This window comes from Hemibagrus wyckioides, linkage group LG17 (genome assembly GCF_019097595.1).
Source record: "Hemibagrus wyckioides isolate EC202008001 linkage group LG17, SWU_Hwy_1.0, whole genome shotgun sequence".
Lineage (NCBI taxonomy): Eukaryota > Metazoa > Chordata > Actinopteri > Siluriformes > Bagridae > Hemibagrus > Hemibagrus wyckioides.
Genome location: NC_080726.1, coordinates 25,018,595 through 25,043,204, shown reverse-complemented (window position 1 = coordinate 25,043,204; position 24,610 = coordinate 25,018,595). Strand labels below are relative to the sequence as shown.

At 41.0% G+C, this 24,610-nt stretch overlaps 1 protein-coding gene across 2 annotated transcripts in view; it reads left to right on the top strand.

The window, feature by feature from the left end:
- The window catches only part of clpb (ClpB family mitochondrial disaggregase), a 37,604-nt gene that overhangs the window by 3,590 nt on the left and 9,404 nt on the right, over window positions 1–24,610 (top strand). For both annotated transcript variants that reach the window (XM_058414104.1, XM_058414103.1), the window contains exons 4-7: window positions 7,528–7,631; window positions 12,644–12,772; window positions 18,560–18,657; window positions 19,574–19,688. In XM_058414104.1, the coding sequence (XP_058270087.1) occupies window positions 7,528–7,631; window positions 12,644–12,772; window positions 18,560–18,657; window positions 19,574–19,688 (446 nt within the window). The remainder of the gene's footprint in view (window positions 1–7,527; window positions 7,632–12,643; window positions 12,773–18,559; window positions 18,658–19,573; window positions 19,689–24,610) is intronic.

Genomic DNA, 24,610 nt, shown 5'->3' with positions numbered 1-24,610 from the left:
TGTACGCATACAGAGCAAAGTGAATAGAAATGAAATTACATTTATTTCTTCACATTTGTTTGCATTTTATTACGTTCGTTAGTGGTGAGTTTCAGTTTAATTTGATTTTTTCTTAATAGTATTACACTAAAAATAATTAAAACACCTAAAAGAAATAAGAAAGTCAAAATTTTTAATTTGGGGAAACAGAAGGGAATCTCTGCAGCCCTGCTTTATTACATTACGCTTCAGTATATTGGATTTTAAAATTGATGTTAGTGTTTCAATTATTTAAAGAAATTCATATGTGTTGGTTGTTCAAATAGAGATGCTCACGTAAAAGCTTTAGAAATTCTTCTGACAATTTAAGAAAATGTCATTTTTATGGATCTGATTCTATTAAAAAAAATTCATCCATTTTTCCTCTGTTCTAGAAGAAAAAGGGTTGAAAAAGTCCAGCTTGCTCACATTTTGTTCTCAAAAACCAATTAGCTCTTCAGCCATGAATGTCATTTTAAGATTTTTCCATGTCTCATTATAAATGGAATACGGATCATGTGATGTGACGTTAAGTCGTTCCCTTCCCACAAAGGCGAGTGAGAAATCACAGCTTTCTGAGAGCCACGATGTCCCTCCTTAATAAATTCAATTAAAGCTTCACAAACACACCCACAGCCAGAGGAAAAAGTGTGTGTGTGTGTTTAGGGGGGTGTCCGAATCCAATTTGGAGAACTGCACTCCGTGAGGTCGCGCCCTCGCTTTTGAGGCGAAGTGAAACAGATGCCGTAGCGAGCGAGCAAACAGAGCTGAGAGCCGAAAGGTCAAAAAGCTGAAGTCTGTTCCACTTTACTGACCGCTGCATCATTCTGTACTGATTAGTTAACAATTTACAGCAGACACACATTTTTTGTGTAAATTGTGTTATTTTTGGGGTTTTTTTGGGGGGGGGTATGTTATTTTATTTAAATCATAATAGTTTAATTGCTGTATTTTATCTCTATTACTTTTCTTCGGCAGAGCTCATTTCCTCATAAGTTTTTGCAGATTGATGTTTATTAGAAGACTTTATCTCACTGTTGGAATATTGTAAGGGCAGCTGTTGTCTGTTTTTAGACGTTATTCTGTATTCATACTAAAGGGTTCACTATCCACTATTTTTCCACCTTTTTAATGATTTCTAGTCCACAAATCAGATCCATAGCACTCCACCTCCGTCTGATCAAAATTTCAGAAGCTTGAACAATGTAGTGTCAGTAACTGAGTGTGGGCGGGGCTTAGCCTCAGTCTCAACCCATCTCCAACATGTCTTGTGTGTGTGTGTGTGTGTGTGAATTATAGCTTGGTGTGTGTGTGTGTGTGTGCGCGCGCGCGCATGCATGTATGTGCCATGTTAAGTGTGTGATCAGACAAATGCCTTTGCGTAAATATTTATGACAAAAAAATAATAGATGTCTGTTTATCATTATGAGTAAATATGTTTGTCTCTCCCTCTCTCTCACGCTCACATACTCCAGTGAGAGTAGATTAATGACGAAAAACTTCTTAGCCAGTGCACACTGCTCCCGGGTGTGTGTGTGTGTGTGTGTGTGTGTGTGTGTGTGTGTTTACGCAGCGCTGGTTATGAGTGGTATAACTCACGGTTTCCACAGCAGTGTCTCTGTCTTTCTGTCACTCAGACCCCCCTGTGTCCAATCAGAGCTGCGGGGTGAAGACAGAGACAGTCTCTCTCTCTCTTTCTCTCTATCTCACACTCTCTGTCCCTCTCTCTCTTTCTCTCTATCTCACACTCTCTGTCCCTCTCTCTCTTTCTCTCTATCTCACACTCTCTGTCCCTCTCTCTCTCTCTCTCTCTTGCTCTCTCTCTCTCTCTCTCTCTCTCTCTCACGCTCTCTCTCTCACTCTTTCTTTCTTTCTTTCTTTCTTTCTTTCTTTCTCTCTTTCTCTCTTTCATTCTGTCTCCCTCTTGTGATCAGGTTCTCCTCCTGCTCCATTCCTTTTGTTTCTTCATGGTTCTGTTTAGTTCTGTCTTAATGACTGTTTTTAACTGAAATCTTTGCTTGTTTATTTCTTTTTCTAAACTACAACATATGCTTTAGAAAGGGTTTTAGCAGCAGTTTTGTAGATGAACAGTGAGTCATGGAACACGTGGGCATGAGCTGGAAAAATTATTGCGCCTTAAGCCAAGAGATCAGAATTCCAGCTCTAAACTCTAAATTCTACACCATTTGATAATTCTGCACAGTTACATTTCTCTACTTCAATAAATGAAATCAGGGAAATTGTTTCCTGGTGAAGTTACATTATTTCCTGCACATTCTCTCTGGTACTTGCTAGCAGGATAGATTGATGGATTTGTTTGTGGATGAACAGAAGTGTGGATGGGTGAAGGATAAGTGGCTGAGTAGAAGTTGGTGGGTGTAATGAACATGATGGATGGATTGCTTCAGCGTTAGCAAAATAGTTGTTGCCAACTAAGATAAGAAGAAAATCAAACTAGTAAAAAAATAATGAAACAATTTGAAAATAAATAACAGAGAGAGAGAGAGAGGTATTGATTATTTACTGAAGTTTATGTTTGTTGTCAATGTTACTTATTCATTACATCCCCAAATTTTCACATTAAGTTGTGTTTGTAAAAATAACTGGTAAAGATTTCAGCTTTAAAATCACAGTGAATGTAAATATGCCATTATAATGTAGGACTAAACACATCTGATTTGTTGATTTAGTTGTTATTTTTAAGTTACTTTTAATCTTGTTACTGTAAACTTGTTCCATAATGTTTTTATTTTGCTGATTTCACCTTTAAAATGTTCTATTAAACAAATTGGAGCATTTAAATCTGAGCAGAAAGATTTCAGCATTTCAGCAGCTATGCGAATACAGACAAACAGACAGAGAGGCAGACAGGGTGACAGACAGACAGATATTTAGATAGAGACAGGGCGAGAGTCAGACAGACAGTGGCAGACAAGGCGACAGATAGAGCAACAGAGTGAGAGCAAGACAGATAGAGAGAGAGAGATTGATGACAGAGATTCAGACAGACAGATAGACAGAGAGACAGACAGAGGTCTTAGTGATCAAGGTCTTAGTAGTAACACTGAACAATGTTCCTGCTGCATTCATTGTGATGTTTAAAGAGCAGCATTTGGTCAGAAACCGACGTGTGTTTGCGTAGCTTTGATGTGTGTGTGGACTCTTAACCCACGCTCTCCCTCCACCCCGAGGGTTTGTCCTTTCACGTGGACAATAAGCAGCGATGGACTGGAACCTTGTTGACCGTTTCACTGAGGCCTCTCACACTCGGAGAGAAAGGAAAACACAAGCACTAAAGCCTTTTTTTCCTTCCAGAAAGAGAGAAGAGGAGGTGGAGTGGGGAATCTAGACTGGGATTATACGTCTTTTAGGAAGAAGAGAGAGGGAGCCAGTGGGAAAAGTTGGGGGATTATATTGGAATGGGTGGGAACTGGGCATCGACTGCTGATGAGGGGAAATAGAAGAGCCGGCAATGACAAACTAAAAGGTCAGAATGTCAGAGAGTGAAAGCTTCCAGCAAGTTTCTGGACTGATTTACATTTGCATATACACACCTCAATGCTGAATTTTCATTCATCATTAAAACTGCCACTAACTTTTAGTCTATAGCTCTGTGTTGTTTATGCAGCACCATGGTCCTGGAGACATGTGATTTCATGTCACTGTGTACTGAGTCAGCTATATATACTCGAAATGACAATAAAAGCTTCTTGACTTGACTTGATATAACGTTAGTTTTAAAGTATTTGTAATCATAAGTAATTATAACTTCAGCAGTAGTCACAGTTTATTCACTCATTCATTGGCTATTTTTATCTACAACTTTCATACATTGTATGCACACACACACACACACACACACAGACATCTTCCTCACACCACCTGTCCAGTGTGTAAATGGTCAGCACAGGACAGCTGGACACCCCTGTGTGTAACAATGGAGGAAAGGAGCAGCAATACTCTGATGTCTGTTTTGTAAACAACAGACAGATCGCTGTGACAGGAAGCAGGTGTGAAGAAATGAAGTTTTAAACAACAGAGTATTCTTAAAATGTTAAAATAATGATTTTATATTCATTTTATTCTTTTAGAGTGCCGACAAATCTCACTGTTCCTCATTGTACCTCCCTGTCTCGTTATACCTCACTGTCTGTCTATCATTCTACCTCACTCTGTCACTGTACCTCACTGTACCTCACTGTACCTCACTGTGTCACTGTACCTCACTGTACCTCACTGTGTCACTGTACCTCACTGCACCTCACAGTGTCTCTGTACCTCACTCTGTCACTGTACCTCACTGCACCTCAGTGTCACTGTACCTCACTGTACCTCACTGTACCTCACTCTGTCACTGTACCTCACTGCACCTCAGTGTCACTGTACCTCACTGTGTCACTGTACCTCACTGCACCTCACAGTGTCTCTGTACCTCACTGTCACTGCACCTCACTGCACCTCACAGTGTCTCTGTACCTCACTGTGTCACTGTACCTCACTGCACCTCACAGTGTCTCTGTACCTCATTGCACGTCACTGTACCTCTCTGTACCTCACTGTGTCTCTGTACCTCACTGTGTCTCTGCACCTCATTGCACCTCACTGTGTCACTGTACCTCACTGTGTCTCTGTTTCTGTAACGTGCTGTCTCAATGTTCTCAACTCTACCTCACTGTCATTGTCCCTTTCTCACTGTACCTCAGTGTCTTACTGTTCCTCACTTTCTTACTGCCTGTTCCTTGCTGTACCTCACTGTCTCATTTTACCTCACTATTCCTCACCATCTCAATGAGTTACTGTACCTCAATGTTCCCCTCAGTCTCAATGAATCGGTGTTCTTCACTCTCACAATGAGTTACTGTTCTTCATTATACTTCAGTGTCCCACTGTTCCTCACTGCTCCTCTCTTACTACACCTCACTGTGCCTCACTGAATCACTGTGCCTCACTGTTATTTGGTAAATAGATCAATGAAATGGCTCAAACCAATTTAAATAGTTTGTTGTTCTTGTTTGTGCTCCTTTTACCTCCTCACTGCCCATAGATTCTCTCTTTCCCACACCCACTTGTGTTTGAGTTTGAGCTTGTCAGAGTCTAGGTGACTTTTGACCCTGGTTTTACACATACAGTGACAAAAGGAGGCTCTGCAAAACATAGCCTCTCTTTTATAGTCTCAACAAATCTTTTAAATCCCAGGGGTTCTGAATAGAACCAGGTAGAGGTTCTCCAGTATTTATGATTTACTAAGGCTTTCAAAATGTTTAACTTGCTCTAAACATTTAAATCTAACATCTAAGTGTAACTCTGTATTAAAATCATAGTGTTTTTAGGGTTTTTTTTGTTGCTTTAGATAGGTATCTTTTCTTAACCAGATCTCCACATTTTCTGGTTCTCACTTTGTCAGGGAAGTAGTTGCATCTTTTTCCTTTCAAGACTGTCTCTGTGCCTGCTTACCTGTAAGTGTTATAAATGTAATAAAAGTAGGGCTGGGGAAGTTAACGTGTTATTATCGCGTTAACTCATTAATTCATTAACGCCGACAATTATTTTATCGCGCGTTAACGCAGTTTTTATAATTTTGTAAATAATTTAAAAAGTCTGATGGTAACTGGCTCTGAATACACATACAGACAAACGACGGGAGGGGTGGGATCTCTTTTCGTATTGGCTTGGGATAAACGTCATGACGTTTATCTGAAGCAATGAGAGCATTTTGGATGAGTGTAAGTGTGCTGCGGCGCTCACAGGAACCGGCAAAGGAATAGAACCGGCGGATAAACAAAGACAGAAAACAGGCAGGCAGGCAGAGAGAGGGAGAGAGAGAGCACGTGCGTGCGTGCGTTAACTCGCGTTAACTCATGACAATCATGCGATTAATCGTGATTAAATATTTTAATCGATTGACAGCCCTAAATAAAAGTATTATGGTATGATGGAGGTCTTGAGGACCAATCAGTGATCATCTTCATTAAGGAACCCTGATCACTGATTAGTTTTACAGAAGCTTGATCATCGAGCTTGAAGAGAAAATAAACCTGTGTTTGTAGTATAACAGTAAAACCCATGTTGCTGACAATTGTGTCCGAAAGGGAGCGTATATATAGCAATAAAGCAGACTAGTATGGGAGCCCTGAGGGACTGCTGCAGTGGTGTTAAAAAAAAAAAAAAAAAAGCAATATTGATCTAATTATTATTCTTGCTTTAATCTGCAATAAGTAAAGAAAATGTACAGTTACTAGCGTGTAAAGTAATCATTACCTTGAGCATTATTCACAATATTGTAGTTTTAACAAAATGAAAGAAAAAGAAAAATAACAAGACTTGTTCACAAGATTGTGTGTGTGTGTGTGTTTTTGTGCATGTCTAGACTCTCAGTTAAGTGCACATTGACAATGACTTTGACTGGGTAAACATAACATGTCGGAAGTAAAAGTACCTGAAGCTCAAAGCCGTCTCTCAGGGTTACACGTCTGTTTTGACTCTTTTGGTGTGTGTTATTTGGGTGAATATTTCCGGAAGCATATGTTGGCTCCAGAAGAGCAGTGGAGCATGGGAAGTGTGTACCAAGGTGGACAGGCAAGACAGACATCACCATGGCAACAGGGAAGCCTCCCTTTTTTTGGTGTGTTTGGAACAAATCAGGATAAAGTATGTTGTACAAGTTAGTATAACGAAAAAGAGTTCTACAGAGACACCTCAGATACTTTGGCAATTACGATCTTAGTTGATTTTGTACTAAATAGGAGGTACACCTCCTACCATAGCTGGTAACCTGTGGTGGCGTGCTGTTCTGACAGATTTGCTTCAGGATTTTTTATTCATTGGTTTCCTTTCAGTATTATTGGAGTTTTTAAATTAGCAAATTTTTAAAGTGCTTAATAAAACCTCCAGGGTTTACCTTAAACCCAGAAATTTGTCAAATGTGGAGAAAGATGGCTGCCTCCTTTCCTTCTCAGATGAAGCTTCCCTTCACATTTCCCTGCATTCATTCATTCAGCTGTGAGAAAAGTCAAGAAGTGTGTGGAGTGGGCAGGACAATTCATGTGAAAAAGTGAAAAACTTTATAGGCTTGTAGTGTATATAATTCCCAGTGAACCCATGGAAAGCAACCTACAGCAATTAAACAACATGAGAGGAGAAATGACCAGCAGTGTGGCTGCAGCATTAGCCTTCATTCTTCTCCTCTGATAGCTAGCACTATGCTCAGTCTCTCACCCTGACATGAGATGATAAGTCTCCAGCTCCAATGTGACTGTAAACAATCAGATTACAGCTCTGTATTCAGAAAGATTTAGTGCTGGACTTGAATGGATTTAAAACCAATTCATTGTGTTCACATTCATTCAGACATTTCTTGTGCCGGTTTGATTGATCAGAGCTTGTCGTTCACACGTGTTCAGACATGTAGCTCGACAACCAGCACCTCAACTATGTTTTAGAAGTATAAAATATTTCAAATGGTGTTATGAGGTGATCATAAGTCTGAGTCATTTTCTCTGTGTCTCTCAGTGTGGTGAAAGTTCTGTTGGAGTCCGGCGCTGATCCGAACCTCGGAGACAACTTCAGCAATGTTTATGGAACGGCACGGGATAAAGGCATACACTCACTGGAGGGTAAGTGTGTGTGTGTGTGTGTGTGTGTGTGATTAAACACCTACACTGTATTGAAAACAGATTGCACGGTTATTGCTCCACACCTTTTCTTCTTGCACTGTGGTATGAGTAAAGATCCATGTTTCCTACCTTTAGTGTGAATCTTTTACTTTTTAACTTTAAGCCATCATTCTAAAATAATGACTTAAAGTTCATTTATGTTCAATTATATATGGCACGTTAAAAAAACCCCACTATATTCATGTTTTTAGGTGAAAATACATAATGAATATACAAAAGAAATTTTACCAGTCGCTCCCCATACAGTCAATCCTGTTTCTCAGTGTAATTTTCATTATGTTTTTGTCTAAACAAATCATGTGAATATTTAAAACGTCATGTTCAAAACAAAATATTTCTGAATGTTTTGATTAAATGTCATTAATATAAAATGTTTAATTCTAATTAAAAGCATAATTATATCAAGAAGTTCTTTTAGAGGTGATATTAAATGTATGTAGTTAACTTCCTCTTCTACTGGGTGTTGGGGTTCTGTTGCTTCTGTGCACTAAATAGGGCTCTACAATGTAACCTATGTGGTGTGCATACAGTGAGGGAAAAAATTATTTGATCCCCTGCTGATTTTGTACGTTTGCCCACTGACAAAGAAATGATCAGTCTGTAATTTTAATGGTAGTTAAAATTATAATTTTAATCTGAACAGTTAAAAAATCCAGAAAAACACATTTCAAAAAAGTTATACATTGATTTACATTTTATTGAGTGAAATAAGTATTTGACCCCTTTGCAAAACATGACTTAGTACTTGGTGCCAAACCCTTGTTGGCAATCACAGACGTCAGACATTTCTTGTAGTTGGCCACCAGGTTTGCACACATCTCACATCTCAAGGAATTTGGGCCCACTCCTCTTTGCAGATCCTCTCCAAGTCATTAAGGTTTTGTGGCTGACCCTTCAGCTTCCTCCACAGATTTTCTATGGGATTAAGGTCTGGAGACTGGCTAGGCCACTACAGGACCTTAATGTGCTTCTTTTTGAACCACTCCTTTGTTGCCTTGGCCGTGTGTTTTGGGTCATTGTCAGGCTGGAATATCCATCCACGACCCATTTTCAATGCCCTGGCTGAGGGAAGGAGGTTCTCACTCACGATTTGATGGTACATGGCTCCGTCCATCGTCCCTTTGATGCGGTGCAGTTGTCCTGTCACCTGGGCATGGTGTACTTGGGGTCATAGGCAGCATTCCTCCTCCTCCAAACACGGCGAGTTGAGTTGATGCCAAAGAGCTGGATTTTGGTCTCATTTGACCACAACACTTTCACCCAGTTCTCCTCTGAATCATTCAGATGTTCACTGGCAAACTTCAGATGAGCCTGTACATGTGCTTTCTTTAGCAGGGGGACCTTTCAGGCGCTACTGGATTTCAGTCTTTCACTGCGTAGTGTGTTACCAATTGTTTTCTTGACAAAATCCTCCAGTGTAATTCTGGGCTGATTCCTCGCCGTTCTCATGGTCACTGAAACTCCATGAGGTGAGATCTTGCATGGAGCCCCAGACCGAGGAAGATTGACGGTCCTTTTGTGTTTCTTCCATTTGGGAATAATCGCACCAACTGTTGTCACCTTCTCACCAAGCGGCTTGGCGATGGTCTTGTAGCTCATTCCAGTCTTGTGTAGGTCTACAATCTTGTCCCTGACATCCATGGACAGCTCTTTGGTCTGGGCCATGATGGAGAGTTTGGGATCTGATTGATTGCTTCCTTCTGTGGACGGTGTCTTTTATACAGTTAACGAGCTGAGATTAAGAGCACTCCCCGAGAGTGCTCCTACTGTAATCTCAGCTCCTTACCTGTATAAAAGACACCTGGGAGACAGAAATCTTTCTGACTGATAGGGGTCAAATACTTATTTCACTCATTAAAATGCAAATCAATGTAGAACTTTTCTGAAATGCGTTTTTCCGGATTTTTTTGTTGATATTCTGTCTCTCACTGTTCAAATACACCGACCATTAAAATTACAGACTGATCATTTCTTTGTCAGTGGACAAACGTACAAAATCAGCAGGGGATCAAATAATTTTTTCCCTCACTGTATATAGTGACAAGAAGTTGGTTCGGGATTCACTCTCACTGTGTGCTGGAATTTTTGTGAATTGTTTTATGTAAAGTCAGCGAAAAAAACACCAAATAAAAACCTGAATTATTTATTACAGACTTGTGATTTTTGCCTCCATTTAACATGGTGAGTGAATTTCTGCTTCCTGTAGTGGATCAGGTTGTGTTCTATCATTAATATTGTCAACTCCTTAACACGGTCATGTGCTTGAAGAGGTTAGGTCATTAAAATTTGAGTAACATTCATAAGTACATGATCAGCCAGATGTTCTGACTCTCATCAGCATCACAGTTTTTCAATCATCTTTCCCACAGATCTGAGAAACTTCCTTTAAAATAATAATAAAATAAAAGTGAGTTATTCTTCTCTACCCTCCCTCTTTCTCTCTTTTTCTCTGTGTGTGTGTGGGTGTGTGTGTTTTATTACAAATATCAATTCACTCATGGACAGTGTTATTAAGGCCATCCAAAACACACTCACACACTTATTTGCATATATGTAATAGTCTCACGTTTATTTTTTATTTATTTTTTTATTTTTCATAAAAAAGTGCCACACATACACACACCCACACACAAACACACACACTGCAGTAGGAGACATATTTATATATGATATGTATATTACACACATTTGTATTGTTGGCAGTTTTTTGGGCCGTCTGGGAGGCCGCCATCCCAGATGCACTATGATGGATGGGCAAGCAAAAAGTGTGTGCGCGTGTGAGTGGGCCTGTGTGTGTGTGTGTGTGAGAGAGAGAGAGAGAGAAAGAGATTTGGTGAAGACTGCTGCGACTGCCGTGTGTGTGTGTGTGTGTGTGTGCACGTGTGATGGATGGCGTGCTCCTCTCTCCATGACGCTTTATTGAGTTAGCTGTGATTATCCGGCTCTCAGACATTAGTTACCAATGACGACTGGCCTGACAGGGGGAGAGAGAGAGAGAGGGTGAGAGAGAGAGAGAGAGAGAGAGAGAGAGGGTGGGAGCAGGAGGAGCGTGAAGGACAGGAAGTGTGTGTGTAAATACCTAATAAACAGCTTCACTCTGTTTATCAGCTCACACATATTTAAAATTGTATGTGTTTGTTGTTTTATGGATTTTAATGCTTGGAGGTTTTATATTTCTCCTCCTGGCGCTCGATGAACTTGCTCCTTTATTCACTCACTCCATCTCTTTGTTCTCTGTTTCTCAGCCACAGGTTCTGTCTCTGGTTCCACATCTCTCTCTCTCTCGCTCTCTCTCTCTCTGCTTTATCAGCATAACTGTACGCATGTACAAAGCTTTACAGCAAAGAGAAAACTCTACTCATTAAACATACAGTTTAATCTCTATAAAAATATGGAGATAAATGACTAGCAACTAATTGTTAGTTCATTTTTCTGGCATGCTTAAGGAAGTAAAATTGAAACCAAAAACAGAAGACAAACAGGGCTTGTGTGTGTGGCATGGGGGTGGGTGGCATGGTTGGACTGAAATTTCCTGTGGAAATAATTTTGAATCCTAAGACGTTGCAGTTTTTTCTTTTTTGTGTCCCTAAAAAGTGTGTTGTGTTGCTTTGAGACCTGGATGTAATTTGAAAAATAGTAGCTTTGCTTTTTTAAGGCTGACTGTCAGGTCTGGCAGTATGGGGCACTGGTGGCTCAGTGGTAGGTTTCTCGCCTACCATGCGGAAGGCCCGGGTTCGATTCCCTGCCAGTGCCCAAACCTCAGCCCTTGGATGCAGTGCCAGTCCCAAGCCTGGATAAAATGGGAGGGTTTGGGTGACCCCTCACACATGTAGGGAGCAGCCGACAGATCAACAGCAACTGGCAGGTTCTGCTGTAGACCTGAACACTGGGGGACAGCAGGAATGTGACCTCTGAGTCGTGGGCCCTTTTGATCCATCTAATGAGAAGGAGAACTGTAATGTTAGTGTTGGGCTTATACAGCAACACTTTCACATTCCGCTCTCCTGAGTTGTTTTAATTGTCCACTTGTTCGTGCACATGGATTTGATGATATAATATGTTTGTTTTACTCTCTACAACACTTTTATGAATTTCATAAAATAGACCTTTGTGCCATATAGAATCAAAAGCTTTTGTGTATAAGGTGTTAAGGGTGTGTATGGCATAAATATAATGACTGGTAAAGTGATTTTGGTCATTTATCTTTAAGTACAGAGGTCTGGAATTAATGATGCTACATAAAACCTTCTGCAGGTTCCTGTTCATACAGATGCCTCCACTTTTGGAAATGGGTGTTATAAGACCTTGAGTACAGATATCAGAGAAGAAACCTACACTCAAGTTAAGGATATAGTGATAGTGATGCAGGTATCTGGTATCAGTCTGATACTGTACTCACTGTCTTCTGTTGGAGGTGACATAAGACATCACAATATAAATAATCTGTATGGTGTTTATGGAGTGTAGGATTAAAAATGATTGGAAGGTTTTGTGGCTTTCCTCTGAGAGAGAGAACTAACACCTGTGAGCACTGAGGACAGAGACACGTCCACCTCGGGTCTGTTCACGAGGAGAAATTAACAGCAGCTTGCGCTCATGTTTAATGGTCACGTCACCTGCTCGTGCTCTGCCTCATGCTCAGGTCAGCCGTCCTCACGCTCACTATTAAACACACTGAAATAACATCTGAAACATAAAACTCAGCAGGAGGAGCTGATCACCATCAGCACACAACACAACAACAACTGAGATAAATAAACCTCCATGATTTATTAACACTCTGTAAGCTACTCATCCTACTATCAGTACTGATCAGTATCCAAAACACACACACACACACACTCTTGTACATGGCACATTAATAACAACACTAATACTAAAGATTACAAAACTAACACTGTAGCAAAGAATAATAAATTATTCTCTTTGTCTCTATTTCCTCTCTCTTGCAGTGTTGGTAACGAGGGAGGATGACTTCAGTAATCGTCTCAGCACTCGGGCCAGTTTCCGCGGTTGCACACCGCTTCATTACGCTGTACTCGCTGATGACCTCTGCACTGTGTGCATGCTCCTTGATGCAGGTGAGGTTAAAGGTCAAGCCACACCTGGCCTTACCAAACGGTACATACACACGAGACACACACACACACACACACACACACACACACTCAATCCTTAACCAGTTGATGATAGGTCCTTAAACAAGTGACCCCTGTTGCCTGAGGCAGTTAGGATCAAGTTGACCTTTAACTCCTGGGAGAGAAGAGCCACGGGATGTGCTCCAGAGGATATCAGGAAGTGTCTGCGTGAGTGAGTGAAAGAGATAGAAGGAAAGAAATAAAGGAATACATGCACTGCCGCGCTGTTTTCTGTCCTGGGAGCTGTAATCAGGTTGGATGTCTGAGTAAAGATAGCAGCATCGTGCTATTTTTTTTCCCTCTGTACAAATATGCAAACACTCTTCCTGAGTGAAAAATGATGGAATTAATGTGAAATGAAAAATCGCATGTGGTCAGATGGACACTCTGCGTGTCATCCTTGTCTAAAAATCCCTCTCCAGAAATGAAATGGTTCTCCTCAGACATTAAATGCATCTCCAAATAAAATGGAGAACTTTACATAAATAGTTTTTTTTTATATATCAGAAACAATCAGATTAGTGATTAAAAAGCCCATTACCCAGAGGCCTCGGCAGCAAGAGGCCACGCCCTGGCAGACAGAGCAGCGTCAGATGTCAGGAATCATCCATCAGAGCGATGACATCATCAATGCGAGACGACTCCAGTAAAGTGCACAGCAGAACGAATGGAAGTAGATTCTTATTTCCTGTGAAAGTGCAGTGTATCTAATATGCAGTGTTTACCCAGCAGCCCCAGTTCCTCCACAGCACACTACCTTTTAATATCAGCAGGGCGGAAGAGCCATCTGATCACTTTTAATTTGTGCAAAGAAACACTAAGAAATCTCCACACGCGTGTAGGTGTGCATGTGTGTGTACAAGTTTGGCTTTGCGTGAGGTTAAAAAAAAAAAAAAAAGATAAATCATATCTCTTTTCAAGTTAATCTGCATGGTACATCTTGACTTGGCAAAATTTTCTCACTCTTCCAGATCCCTCAGATTGTAAGGGCGCACAGCCTGCTTCACCACACAAATGTTTAGTTTTATTCTCTGGCTAGATCATTCAGAAACATTGCTTTGTTGATTTGGATCATTGTCATGCTGAAAGGTGAAGTTCCTCTTCATCTTCCTAGAAAATAATCAGCACTTTTATCTGTCACATACACTATATTGCCAAAAGTATTCGCTCACCTGCCTTGACTCGCATATGAACTTAAGTGACATCCCATTCCTAATCCATAGGGTTCAATATGACATCGGTCCACGCTTTGCAGCTATAACAGCTTCAACTCTTCTGGGAAGGCTGTCCACAAGGTTTAGGAGTGTGTTTATGGGAATTTTTGACCATTCTTCCAGAAGCACATTTGTGAGGTCACACACTGATGTTGGACGAGAAGGCCTGGCTCTCAGTCTCCGCTCTAATTCATCCCAAAGGTGTTCTATCGGGTTGAGGTCAGGACTCAGAGTCTGGTGTGGATGAACTTGACTGGCCTGCACAGTCATCCATGTCTTTATGGACCTTGCTTTGGTCACTGGTGCACAGTCATGTTGGAAGAGGAAGGGGCCAGCTCCAAACTGTTCCCACAAAGTTGGGAGCATGGAATTGTCCAAAATGTCTTGGTATGCTGAAGCATTCAGAGTTCCTTTCACTGGAACTAAGGGGCCAAGCCCAGCTCCTGAAAAACAACCCCACACCATAATCCCCCCTCCACCAAACTTTACACTTGGCACAATGCAGTCAGACAAGTACCGTTCTCCTGGCAACCGCCAAACCCAGACTCGTCCATCAGATTGCCAGATGGAGAAGCGCGATTCGTCACTCCAGAGAACGCGTCTCCACTGCTCTAGAGTCCAGTGGCGGCGTGCTTTACACCACTGCATCCGACGCTTTGCATTGCACTTGGTGATGTATGGCTTGGATGCAGCTGCTCGGCCATGGAACCCCATTCCATGAAGCTCTCTGCGCACTGTTCTTGAGCTAATCTGAAGGCCACATGAAGTTTGGAGGTCTGTAGCGATTGACTCTGCAGAAAGTTGGCGACCTATTCGCACTATGCGCCTCAGCATCCGCTGACCCCGCTCCGTCAGTTTACGTGACCTACCACTTCGTGGCTGAGTTGCTGTCGTTCCCAAACACTTCCACGTTCTTATAATACAGCTGACAGTTGACTGTGGAATATTTAGGAACGAGGAAATTTCACGACTGGATTTGTTGCACAGGTGGCATCCTATCACAGTTCCACGCTGGAATTCACTGAGCTCCTGAGAGCGACCCATTCTTTCACAAATGTTTGTAAAAACAGTCTGCATGCCTAGGTGCTTGATTTTATACACCTGTGGCGTATAAAAGTGATTGGAACACCTGATTCTGATTATTTGGATGGGTGAGCAAATACTTTTGGCAATATAGTGTATCTTTTACAGCACAGTAATATTCTGTTCTTCACATATCATGGCTCGCTAGGAAGCTTGGGTCCGAGCGCAGGGTTAACTGTAATACCCCTGGAGCAGAGAGGGTTAACGTCTTGCTTAAGTGCTCTACAGTGGTGGTGCTGGGGATTGAACCACTGACCTTCTGATCACACTAAATCACTCAGCCCTTTCCCCAAGAAGGTTCAGTGACAAAATTGACGGGCATTTGGAGCTGTTCATGATTCCATCCACCCTGATTAAAGCCCCAGTTCTGGCTAAAGAAAAGCAGCCCTTAAGCATGATGCTGCCACCACCATGCTGAACTGTGGGTTTTTTTGGTGATATGCTGCATTGTTTTCACACCAAATATTCGTTTTACAGAAAGTTTAATCTTGGTCTCATCAGATATATGAGAATACATTTTTCCACATGAAAAAATGTTTTGGGAGAGTTTTTGCAAAGTTTAGCCTTTTTTTTCCCAGAAAAAGCTTGCATCTTGCCACCCTGGCCCATAAACTCAGACATGTTCATAACACGGGAGATAGCAGAAAAGATAGAAAAATACTCCATGTCAGGGTGTTAAATCACTCTGCTTCATCTCCACACCGTTGTTATTTTCCTAATACCAGCACCAGACACACTGGATTATTGAACATTGTGAGATCTCAGTCATGCTAAACGGATAAAAAGGGGAACGTGAGGCATGTACATGACCAACGGTCATCCCCACCCATCCACCACCACCACCACCCTACATCACGAACACACACGTCTGGTCACTTGGTTGCTGTTTCAGACACTTTAATAATCAAAGAACATATGAGTGCCCTCATACCTGCAGACTTTGTGGTGCCTCTGCGTTCATCACACACACACACGGCCCAGGTCTTGGCTGACGGGTGGTCACACACCTTATTTCCCCTATGAGTGGACAGACATTTCCTCCTCAACCCTCCATTCATCACTGGCCTGCAGGACGTCCCTTTGGTCTCGTGCTGCTCCTGGCCCTGGGCTTGGCTCACTCTCGCTGGGGAAGAGACACGGCTCCGGCCCACGGCTTCTCCACCGCTCCGAGCCATGTGAGGTGACTAATCACCCTAGCCATGACCTTTGAACCCTGACCCTCAGGCAGAAACAGAGGAACCACCAGCTGAAATGGGAAAGACATTTAACAGAGGCTGGTTTATCCTTAAATCTGTGTGTGTGTGTGTGTGTGTGTGTGTGTGTGTGCAAACATATATCCCTCTAAGGGTTGGCTAATCATTAGTAGTGATTCTCTTTAACGCACATGCCCAAAGGGTTGTTTGTGTGTGTGTGTGTGTGTGTGTGATATTACAGGACTAAATGATGCTATTTATTATCTGAGAGTGGAAGGAGGGAAGTGTAACAGGAGGACAGGGAAGTGTTTCTTTATTACTTTTCTCTTTTTATGTCGGCTGGCTATCGATCGGCGTTTCTCTGTTTGTGTTCAGAGTTTTCCTGTCCATGTTTGGTATTAACTCCAGTCTTTAATCAGGACAGGAAGGAGATCTTTATTTAACACACAGCTGTTAGTTAGCATGTGGTTCAGGTGAGTGTGTAAGGCTGTTAGGAGTGAGAGCTAGTTAAATGCTGTGCTGTACCATGTTGTCGAGCGGTGTGAGATGAGGCGAGGCTGCGCAAGAGTTCCTGTGTAAAGTGATGCAGAAAATTACATTTACTTTAAAAGTGGGAGAAATAAAAAGAAACACAGCTCTGGGGTTTTCTTTATGACCAAAAAAAGATTTGTTTGCATTCTAATGTCTGTACACATCTGTATTTATTGGGTTTTAAATCCAGATGATGAGTTTTTACACATTTTGTGTATTGACACATCTGTGCCTCAGGCAGTGCAGGTCAAACAACAGAAGAAAAATCCCTGAGGACACCACGGAAACCATCGCTATGGTCATCATCTCTCTCTCTCTCTCTCTCTCTCTCTCTCTCTCTCTCTTTCTCTCTCTCTCTCTCGCTCTCTTACATACACACAAATGTTCTGTAATGAGGGAGCAATAGTGGATCTCTGTTTTAATTGAATAAGCAGTAGGGAGTCTCTCTCTCTCTCTCTCTTTTTGATTTGTCTGTTTCTTATAATAATGTCATTTCACAAATAGAAGAATTTCTCTCTCTCTCTCTCTCTCTCTCTCTCTCTCTCTCTCTCCAATGCCCAGGGTCCTAAAGCCCTCAATTTCCTCATTCTCTTTCACTCTCACTCTCTCTCTCTCTCTCTCTCTCTCTCCAATGCCCAGGGTCCTAAAGCCCTCAATTTCCTCATTCTCTTTCACTCTCTCTCTCTCTGTGTCTCTGTCTCTCTCTCTTTCTCTCTCTCTCTCTCTCTCACTCACTCTCTAACTTTTAACATTTGTATAGCAAAGCCAGTGAATATATAAGAAAATAATTACAGAATTAAATAGATAAATAAATGTACATACAGTCAACAATGTAGTCAAGAAAGACTAGTGATGAAACTAATACAACCTTGAGAATAACAAAAACAAAGAAAAAATGTAGAAGTGTGTGTGTCGGGGGTATTATATTTAAGGTGTCATGGTCATTGACTGTCCCTCACCTGGTGGCATGTGTGTACTCTGCTGTTAGTGTGCACTAGAGGAAGTTAAACTGTTAATTTCTGTTAAAAAAGAATTAATTTAACTTAGATTTTGGTGAAAGATTTATTCGGAATGTGATTGTATTTCATGCATTCAGTGAGGAAGTGAAGTGGTATCTTTTTTATTTACACTGTAGGTACGGAAGTCTGAGGTGACCATCTCAGTGGTCAAACCTTGCTCATTAACTCTGTCCTTAATCAAGGTGTTTTTCTCAGTTTTGGATCAGTCACAGTGCTCAGATAGTCTGTTTTGGCCCAGACAAATAGTTTACTTTGTGTGTGTGTGTGTGTGTGTGTGGTGGTTGTTGGGGGGGGGGGGTCTGGTTTCATTCTAAGTTTGCAAATTTGTTTTCTGAATCTTTATTGTGTTAGTGGTGTGTTAGTTTGGGGGATAGTGTTAGGTTAGTGGTGTGTAAGTGTGTGTTATTGTGTGACTGGTGTGTAAGTGTGTCTTAGTGGAATGTTGGGGTTATAGAGCAGTAACTCAGGACCAGTTGGATGAGGGGACTGGTGTCTGTCTCTCTCTCTCTCTCTCTCTCTCTCTCTCTCTCTCTGTGTGAGCTCACTGACCCCCTGCTTGTTGGGATCAATCTTTTTTTAGGACACACTCTTTTTCCACCAGTCTCTCTTTTTTAACACAGTGACCCCTAACAGCTCGACCCCTAACCCTGATGGTGATGACCTTTGACCTGTGTGCTGTGTGTGTTGCAGGTGCGAACCCCCTGCAGGTGAATGAGCTGGGACACACTCCACTGTCTTACGCTAAAGAGGGCGAGATGCACACACTGCTGAAAGAGCGGGAGGGAAAGGTACAGTGTGCAGGGGCAGGGCTTACACCACTGCTAGCTGATCATTGGTAACCATCAGAAGCAGAAGCTTGAGTATTGTTGGTTACTAAGGTCAGGTGTTTTACCTGAGACACACACACACAGAGAGAGAGAGAGAGAGAGGACTGCAGATCCTAATCCAGATTAATGTGCTAATGCATGCTAAACCTGTTAGCAACCCCATATCATTTTCACCACACACACACACACACACAGAGAGTTTGACTATTTGCACTACCTCAACCGCTGCCGTGTATTTTTGCACAATTTTTTTTGCACAATACTTTTTTTTTTTTTTACATCATTTCACTTTATCTTATTTTATTTCACTTACATTGCAGTACACATGTTCTTTTCTTTCTTTTCGGCGCTAAGTGTCCTGTGTTCTTTTGTGTTGTCTTTCTTGTATTTATTGTCTTTTGCACTGTCTTGTCTATGCTCTGTTTGCACCCAGCTGCACACTGTGCACTTTACGCGGCTAAGACAAACTTCTGTCCTAGCTCTGTGGTGTTGTTTTGTGTTGAACTCTTGTTGTTGTATGTTTATGTAGCACCAGGTCCTGGAGAAACGTTGTTTCATTTCACTCTGTACTGCGTCAGCTATATGTGGTTGAAATGACAATAAAGCTTCTTGAATCTTGAATCTTGAACACACACACACACACTCACTTACTCACTCATAGTAAGCTTGTTTAAGTAAATATGAGACTCAAGCTAATGCCTGTCTCCCTGTCTTTCTGTCTGTCCATCCGTCCATCTGTACATCTGTCTGCCTGTTCATTTATCTGCATGTCTGTCCATCCATCTGTGTGTCTGTTCGTCCTTGTATGTCTGCCCTTGTATGTCTGCCTGTCTGTCCATCCACTTGCCTGTTTGTGTGTCTCTCTGTCTGTCTATAGTTTATGGAACAACAGAAGCAGAGAGAGGCAGAGGAGAGGAGGAGGTTTCCTCTAGAGTGGAGACTTAAGGAGCATATCATCGGCCAGGAGGGGGCCATCGCTACTGTCGCCTCAGGTAATACACTCATACACACACACACACACACACACACACACACACACACACAGACATATACATGCAATCATTTACATACACACAAATATGCAGTCATAAACACAAACATACTAATATACACAAACTCACATACACTCATAACACACACAGACTGTGTATATATATACACAAACTCACATTTGTGAGTACAGTATATACAGTACTATAGTACTATACATATACAGTACAGTACTATATATATACAGTACACATATACATACAGTATATGTACATATATGTATGTACATATACTGTACATACATGCACTCATACACACACACACATTCAGATATACACACAGACACACACTCAGACACACAGGGTTCAGTTTCCCATCAGTTTACCTTTCGTACTCTATCACTATTCCCCCAGTGGGCGTGGCTTTGGGGCCAGCCAGGCAGGCGGAGGCAGCTAATTGGTTAATGTAGATTAATGGGCAGGGTTTCGATGAGCACAGGTGGCTGTGTGTGTGTGTGTGTGTCTGCAGCTGCTGTTCATCCTGGTCTTGGGCGGTTTAACTCAATTACTCTCCCCCCTCCTCTCTCTTTTCTCTCTTTTTCTCTTTCTCTTTTTTTCTCTTTCTGTGTTTCTCTCTATTCAGTTCAGCAATGCTACAGCTTAATATTTTGTGTATGGTGTATATTCAGAGTGTGTAAAGAACACTCTCTTTCTCTGTCTCTCTCTCTCTCTGGACCATCATGTCTCCTTCTTGTTTCATTTTTATTCTCTAATTATTTATTTATTTTCTTTGATTTTTCTGTAACAGAGTGTATGATGTGTGTGTGTGTGTGTGCACGCACGCATATGTGTGTACAGCTCCCCGGATAGACACTGTAGATGAGTTATAGCACAATAACACACACACCTCTCAGTAAACACGCAATATTACTGCACTTATCGATCGATTAGCGCAACATCACCTAGTGCTGTGTGTGTGAGACATGATTGTGTGTGTGTGTGTGTGTATGTGTTGATTTTTGAAATTATCTCTCATATCTTGAATATCTCTCTTGGCTTGCTGAAATTAGCGGAAGATTATGTGTGTGTGTGTGTGTATGTGTGTGTGAGAGAGCGAGAGAGATAGAGAAAGAGAGAGAGAGAGATGTACAGGCAGCTTCTCTCTAACTGATTTGATAAATGGGCAGTTATTGCAGTGGCAAATTGTCCTGAAAGCAATTTGAGGCGCAGCATGGTGACCGTTAAAGCAGCAGAATATTGATCCTCCACAACTAATATAGTGAATATATCAGCTCACACACACACACACACACACACACTTCTGTTGTTGATATCGAGAGAGAGGGAGAGGGAGAGACAGACAAGGCTAGGCAAGATGAGAAATGCTGATATCAAAGAGAAACGAGAAAGAAAGAGAGACATAGGACTGTGTGTGTGTGTGTGGTGTCTAATAAAATAAAAGAATGTGGCCATCAAACACACTTACTGCAGCCTGTGGCTATGCAGATGATGTACATACTCAGAAAGGATACACACACACACACAGAGTTTCTATGATGAAAGGGAGAATGATGCTGAAAATAGTGTTTTTATTTTTTAAACTAAACATTCTGCTTGTTTTTTAATTATTGCGCATATTTTTTATTTGTTTTATTACAGAGTTAGCTTAAATATTCTGCAGATTTCATGTTAAAGATCTGCAAGCAATGAAAAGTCACAAATAAGCCACGCCCACTGGAACTCAGCACGTGATAGGTTATTTCCACTGCCATTGTCAACCAATCAGTGAGCTTACTTGGCTGTGTACACAGGGGTGGTGGGGTTGTGGGAGAGGAGGTAGGCAAATAAATGCTTGTATTTTTTCTAGTTAATGTGGCTGTACAGTTTGATGAAGGTGAGGATGTTGTCAGTTTCATCAGCATGCCACTGACACTAACAAAAACACACTCCCTCATGTCATCACACTCCCTCATGTCATCACATGCAACAATAAACTTTATCATTCCATATTCTTCTGATTATGACTCAGCTGCTGTCATAAACATCCCATCGCATAACATTGCGACAGACGGAGCTCACGAAACGTATCTGAATTATTTAATACAAGTAAAGTCAATAATATATTCATACAAATTTAAATAAAATGTTTTAATAAACTGTTAAAAAATATATATATATTAAACGAAGTTAAACTGAGTGACTACTGCCAGACTCCTCCTCCTTCACACATGATGAGTTAAAGGTGGGCAGGCTTTGGGGTGTCTTTCTACTCGGTGTTAGTTTTCAGCTAAACTGTAACGTTTACATTAAACTATTACTACAGAAATGAAATACAACAAGCATAAGGAGTACATTTTATTTTTTTAAAATGTTTTATTTATTTCATCAGTGTGATTACAAAATCCAGACATTACATACACACAGGAAGTAGAGCTTTATACATACAGGAGGTGAGATGAACTCTACAGCAACTGAAAACATGCAGCAGTTATAAAGGTGAAAGATGCACACACCAGTGATCTGTAGAAGATTTACATTATTCTAAGAATGAGGTGTGTAAACTTTTGCACTCAACTGGGACTCGAGTAGAACACACACACACACACACACACAGAGACACACAGGAAGCTGTAGATTGATCTTGCTTTAGCTCTCGGGGGCTAAAAGTTATTGAAGGTGATTATCCTCCTTAATGTCATTACCAGTCCTCTGCCGTTTCAAACAAAGACAACACGCACATACAATCAAACACACACACCCACACACACACACAGCTTGTGGGGATCAAATGTTAACAGAAGCACAATAATCATTTTGAGGCCCTCAGGTTTACGTGTACTTAATTTACTATAATATTTGCGCACACACACCTTACATCTTTCTGAGGACCTTCTACTGACATTATGATTGCCCTGTAGCTAATTAACACCATGCTAATTCTAACAGTAACCCTCAGTTACAAGAGGAAACATTTTGACTTAGTTTATAAATAACAAGAGTTTTTAAATCACACACACACACACCGAGTCAGCCTCCAGTTAATTACAGGTCACACTGAAACACGGCAGCAATACTTTATTAAATGAAACATTTGAATTAAATGTGCTATTATCTCTTTAATTATTGTTTAATTACTTTTCTGGTCACTTGTCCTTGAGGTGCATCTGATTACCCCTTATACATGACGTTTATGTTTGTGGATCAGTGCTCACTGAGCTTTATTACTGTATAATGAGGAAACCTTAAACAGTTACCTAGTGTTTTATCCTCAGCACTGTCCTGCACTGCATCTGTACACACCATCATCATTTACACCTAATTACACGTCAGACTGCGCTGTCATTACTCCTCATTTACAACAAATGCCATTTCTAATGGAGCTGATAACAAATTAGTGGTAAAGTCATTACATTTTTTAAGGTTAAGTGTTCTGTGATTTCTGTAACATTTCTGGAAGGAAGTCTACAGTGTCAGTGCTGTGTATCAGAGTGTGTGTGTGTGTGTGTGTGTGTGTGTGTATCAGTCAGACGTGAAATCTTCAGGACAGAGGAGTTTACACTTCTTTGTGTTTGTTTCTCTGTCTCATGATTAATTGTGTTTTTTTCCTCATATTAACTTCAAGAGAAGAGAAGAGAAAAGGCTAGGCTGGTTATATTATAGCTGCTATAATGTTAGTGTGACATCACAGATCACAAAATGATGTCATGTTATTACCAGGTCTGTAATGTTTGGTGCTTCTGAAAAGTCTAATCATTGGTCTGTCCCACACTCTCCTACTTCTGTTATGCCCTGCTGTGAAGTCTCAGGCTTATATTGTTGATAGGAGTGTGTGTGTGTGTGTGTGTGTGTCCTCAGGGAGGGTCTCTCACACTCACTCTGTGTAATAAAGTTGAGAGAGAGAAAGCCTCAGTCACAGGCGGACCTGCTGAAATATGGCTGCTGTTGAGTGCCAAGGGAGACAGACACACACACACACACAGCAGTGCTGCAATATGGCTGATGTACATTATCAGGGGAGAGGAGAAGACACAGCCTTCAGCTATTCGAGATTCATCTTTATGATGAATGACAAGACACTAAACACACACACAGTCATACACAATCTTACCCTGCTACGTTGCCGATTTCTTACATGTCTGTGTGTGTGTGTGTGTGTGTGTGTGTGTGTGTGTGTGCACATGTGTGTCTGGTCAGCTATAACAGGTTCAATACTGAGGTCCTTTTTTGACTCTAATGGACTTTCTCATTGGCCACATTCCCTCTTTCATTCTGTTAAAGATGTTTTCTGACACAAACACCTTTTAATGCTGCTTTTAAACTCACTCACATGTTGCTGTGTTTAAAAGAAGATCCCACACCAGCGGATGCCCTGATGTTAACTTTACCAGGCAAAATGTAGTAAAAGCTCCGAGTTCTCAAGTCGTGGCAGTGTTAGCATTATGGAAGACCTGATAGTTTCGTCACCAACATCTCTTTAGCAGCTAAGTCATTATCCTGAAGTATTATATATTTTAGTGGTCCAAGCACAGATGGCTCTTCCTTACATTATTATTATTATTATTATTATTATTATTATTATGATTCTCCATTGAAATGAATTATGCATCAAGTCATCACCAAACAGAAGGGAAACGTGGTCAACTCTGTGCTCAAACACAGACAGGTGAGATGGACACGGTTAGCCTGCTAGTGGCTAAGTGTTTATATTTTGGTCTCTCAAGAACCATAAATCCGACATTCAAATCTTTTGTTATAATGGATTTGTTTGTTTGTTTTTTTCTTTTCCAAAACCTTGTGATTTTATGAACATTTGTGATATTACTTTGTGATTGTGAGTATAAACCTTATTTCTAATTCCTAATTCCTATTTCTAATCAATAGATTAAATTTCATTCAATTATAATCTATTGATACAAATAAAAATT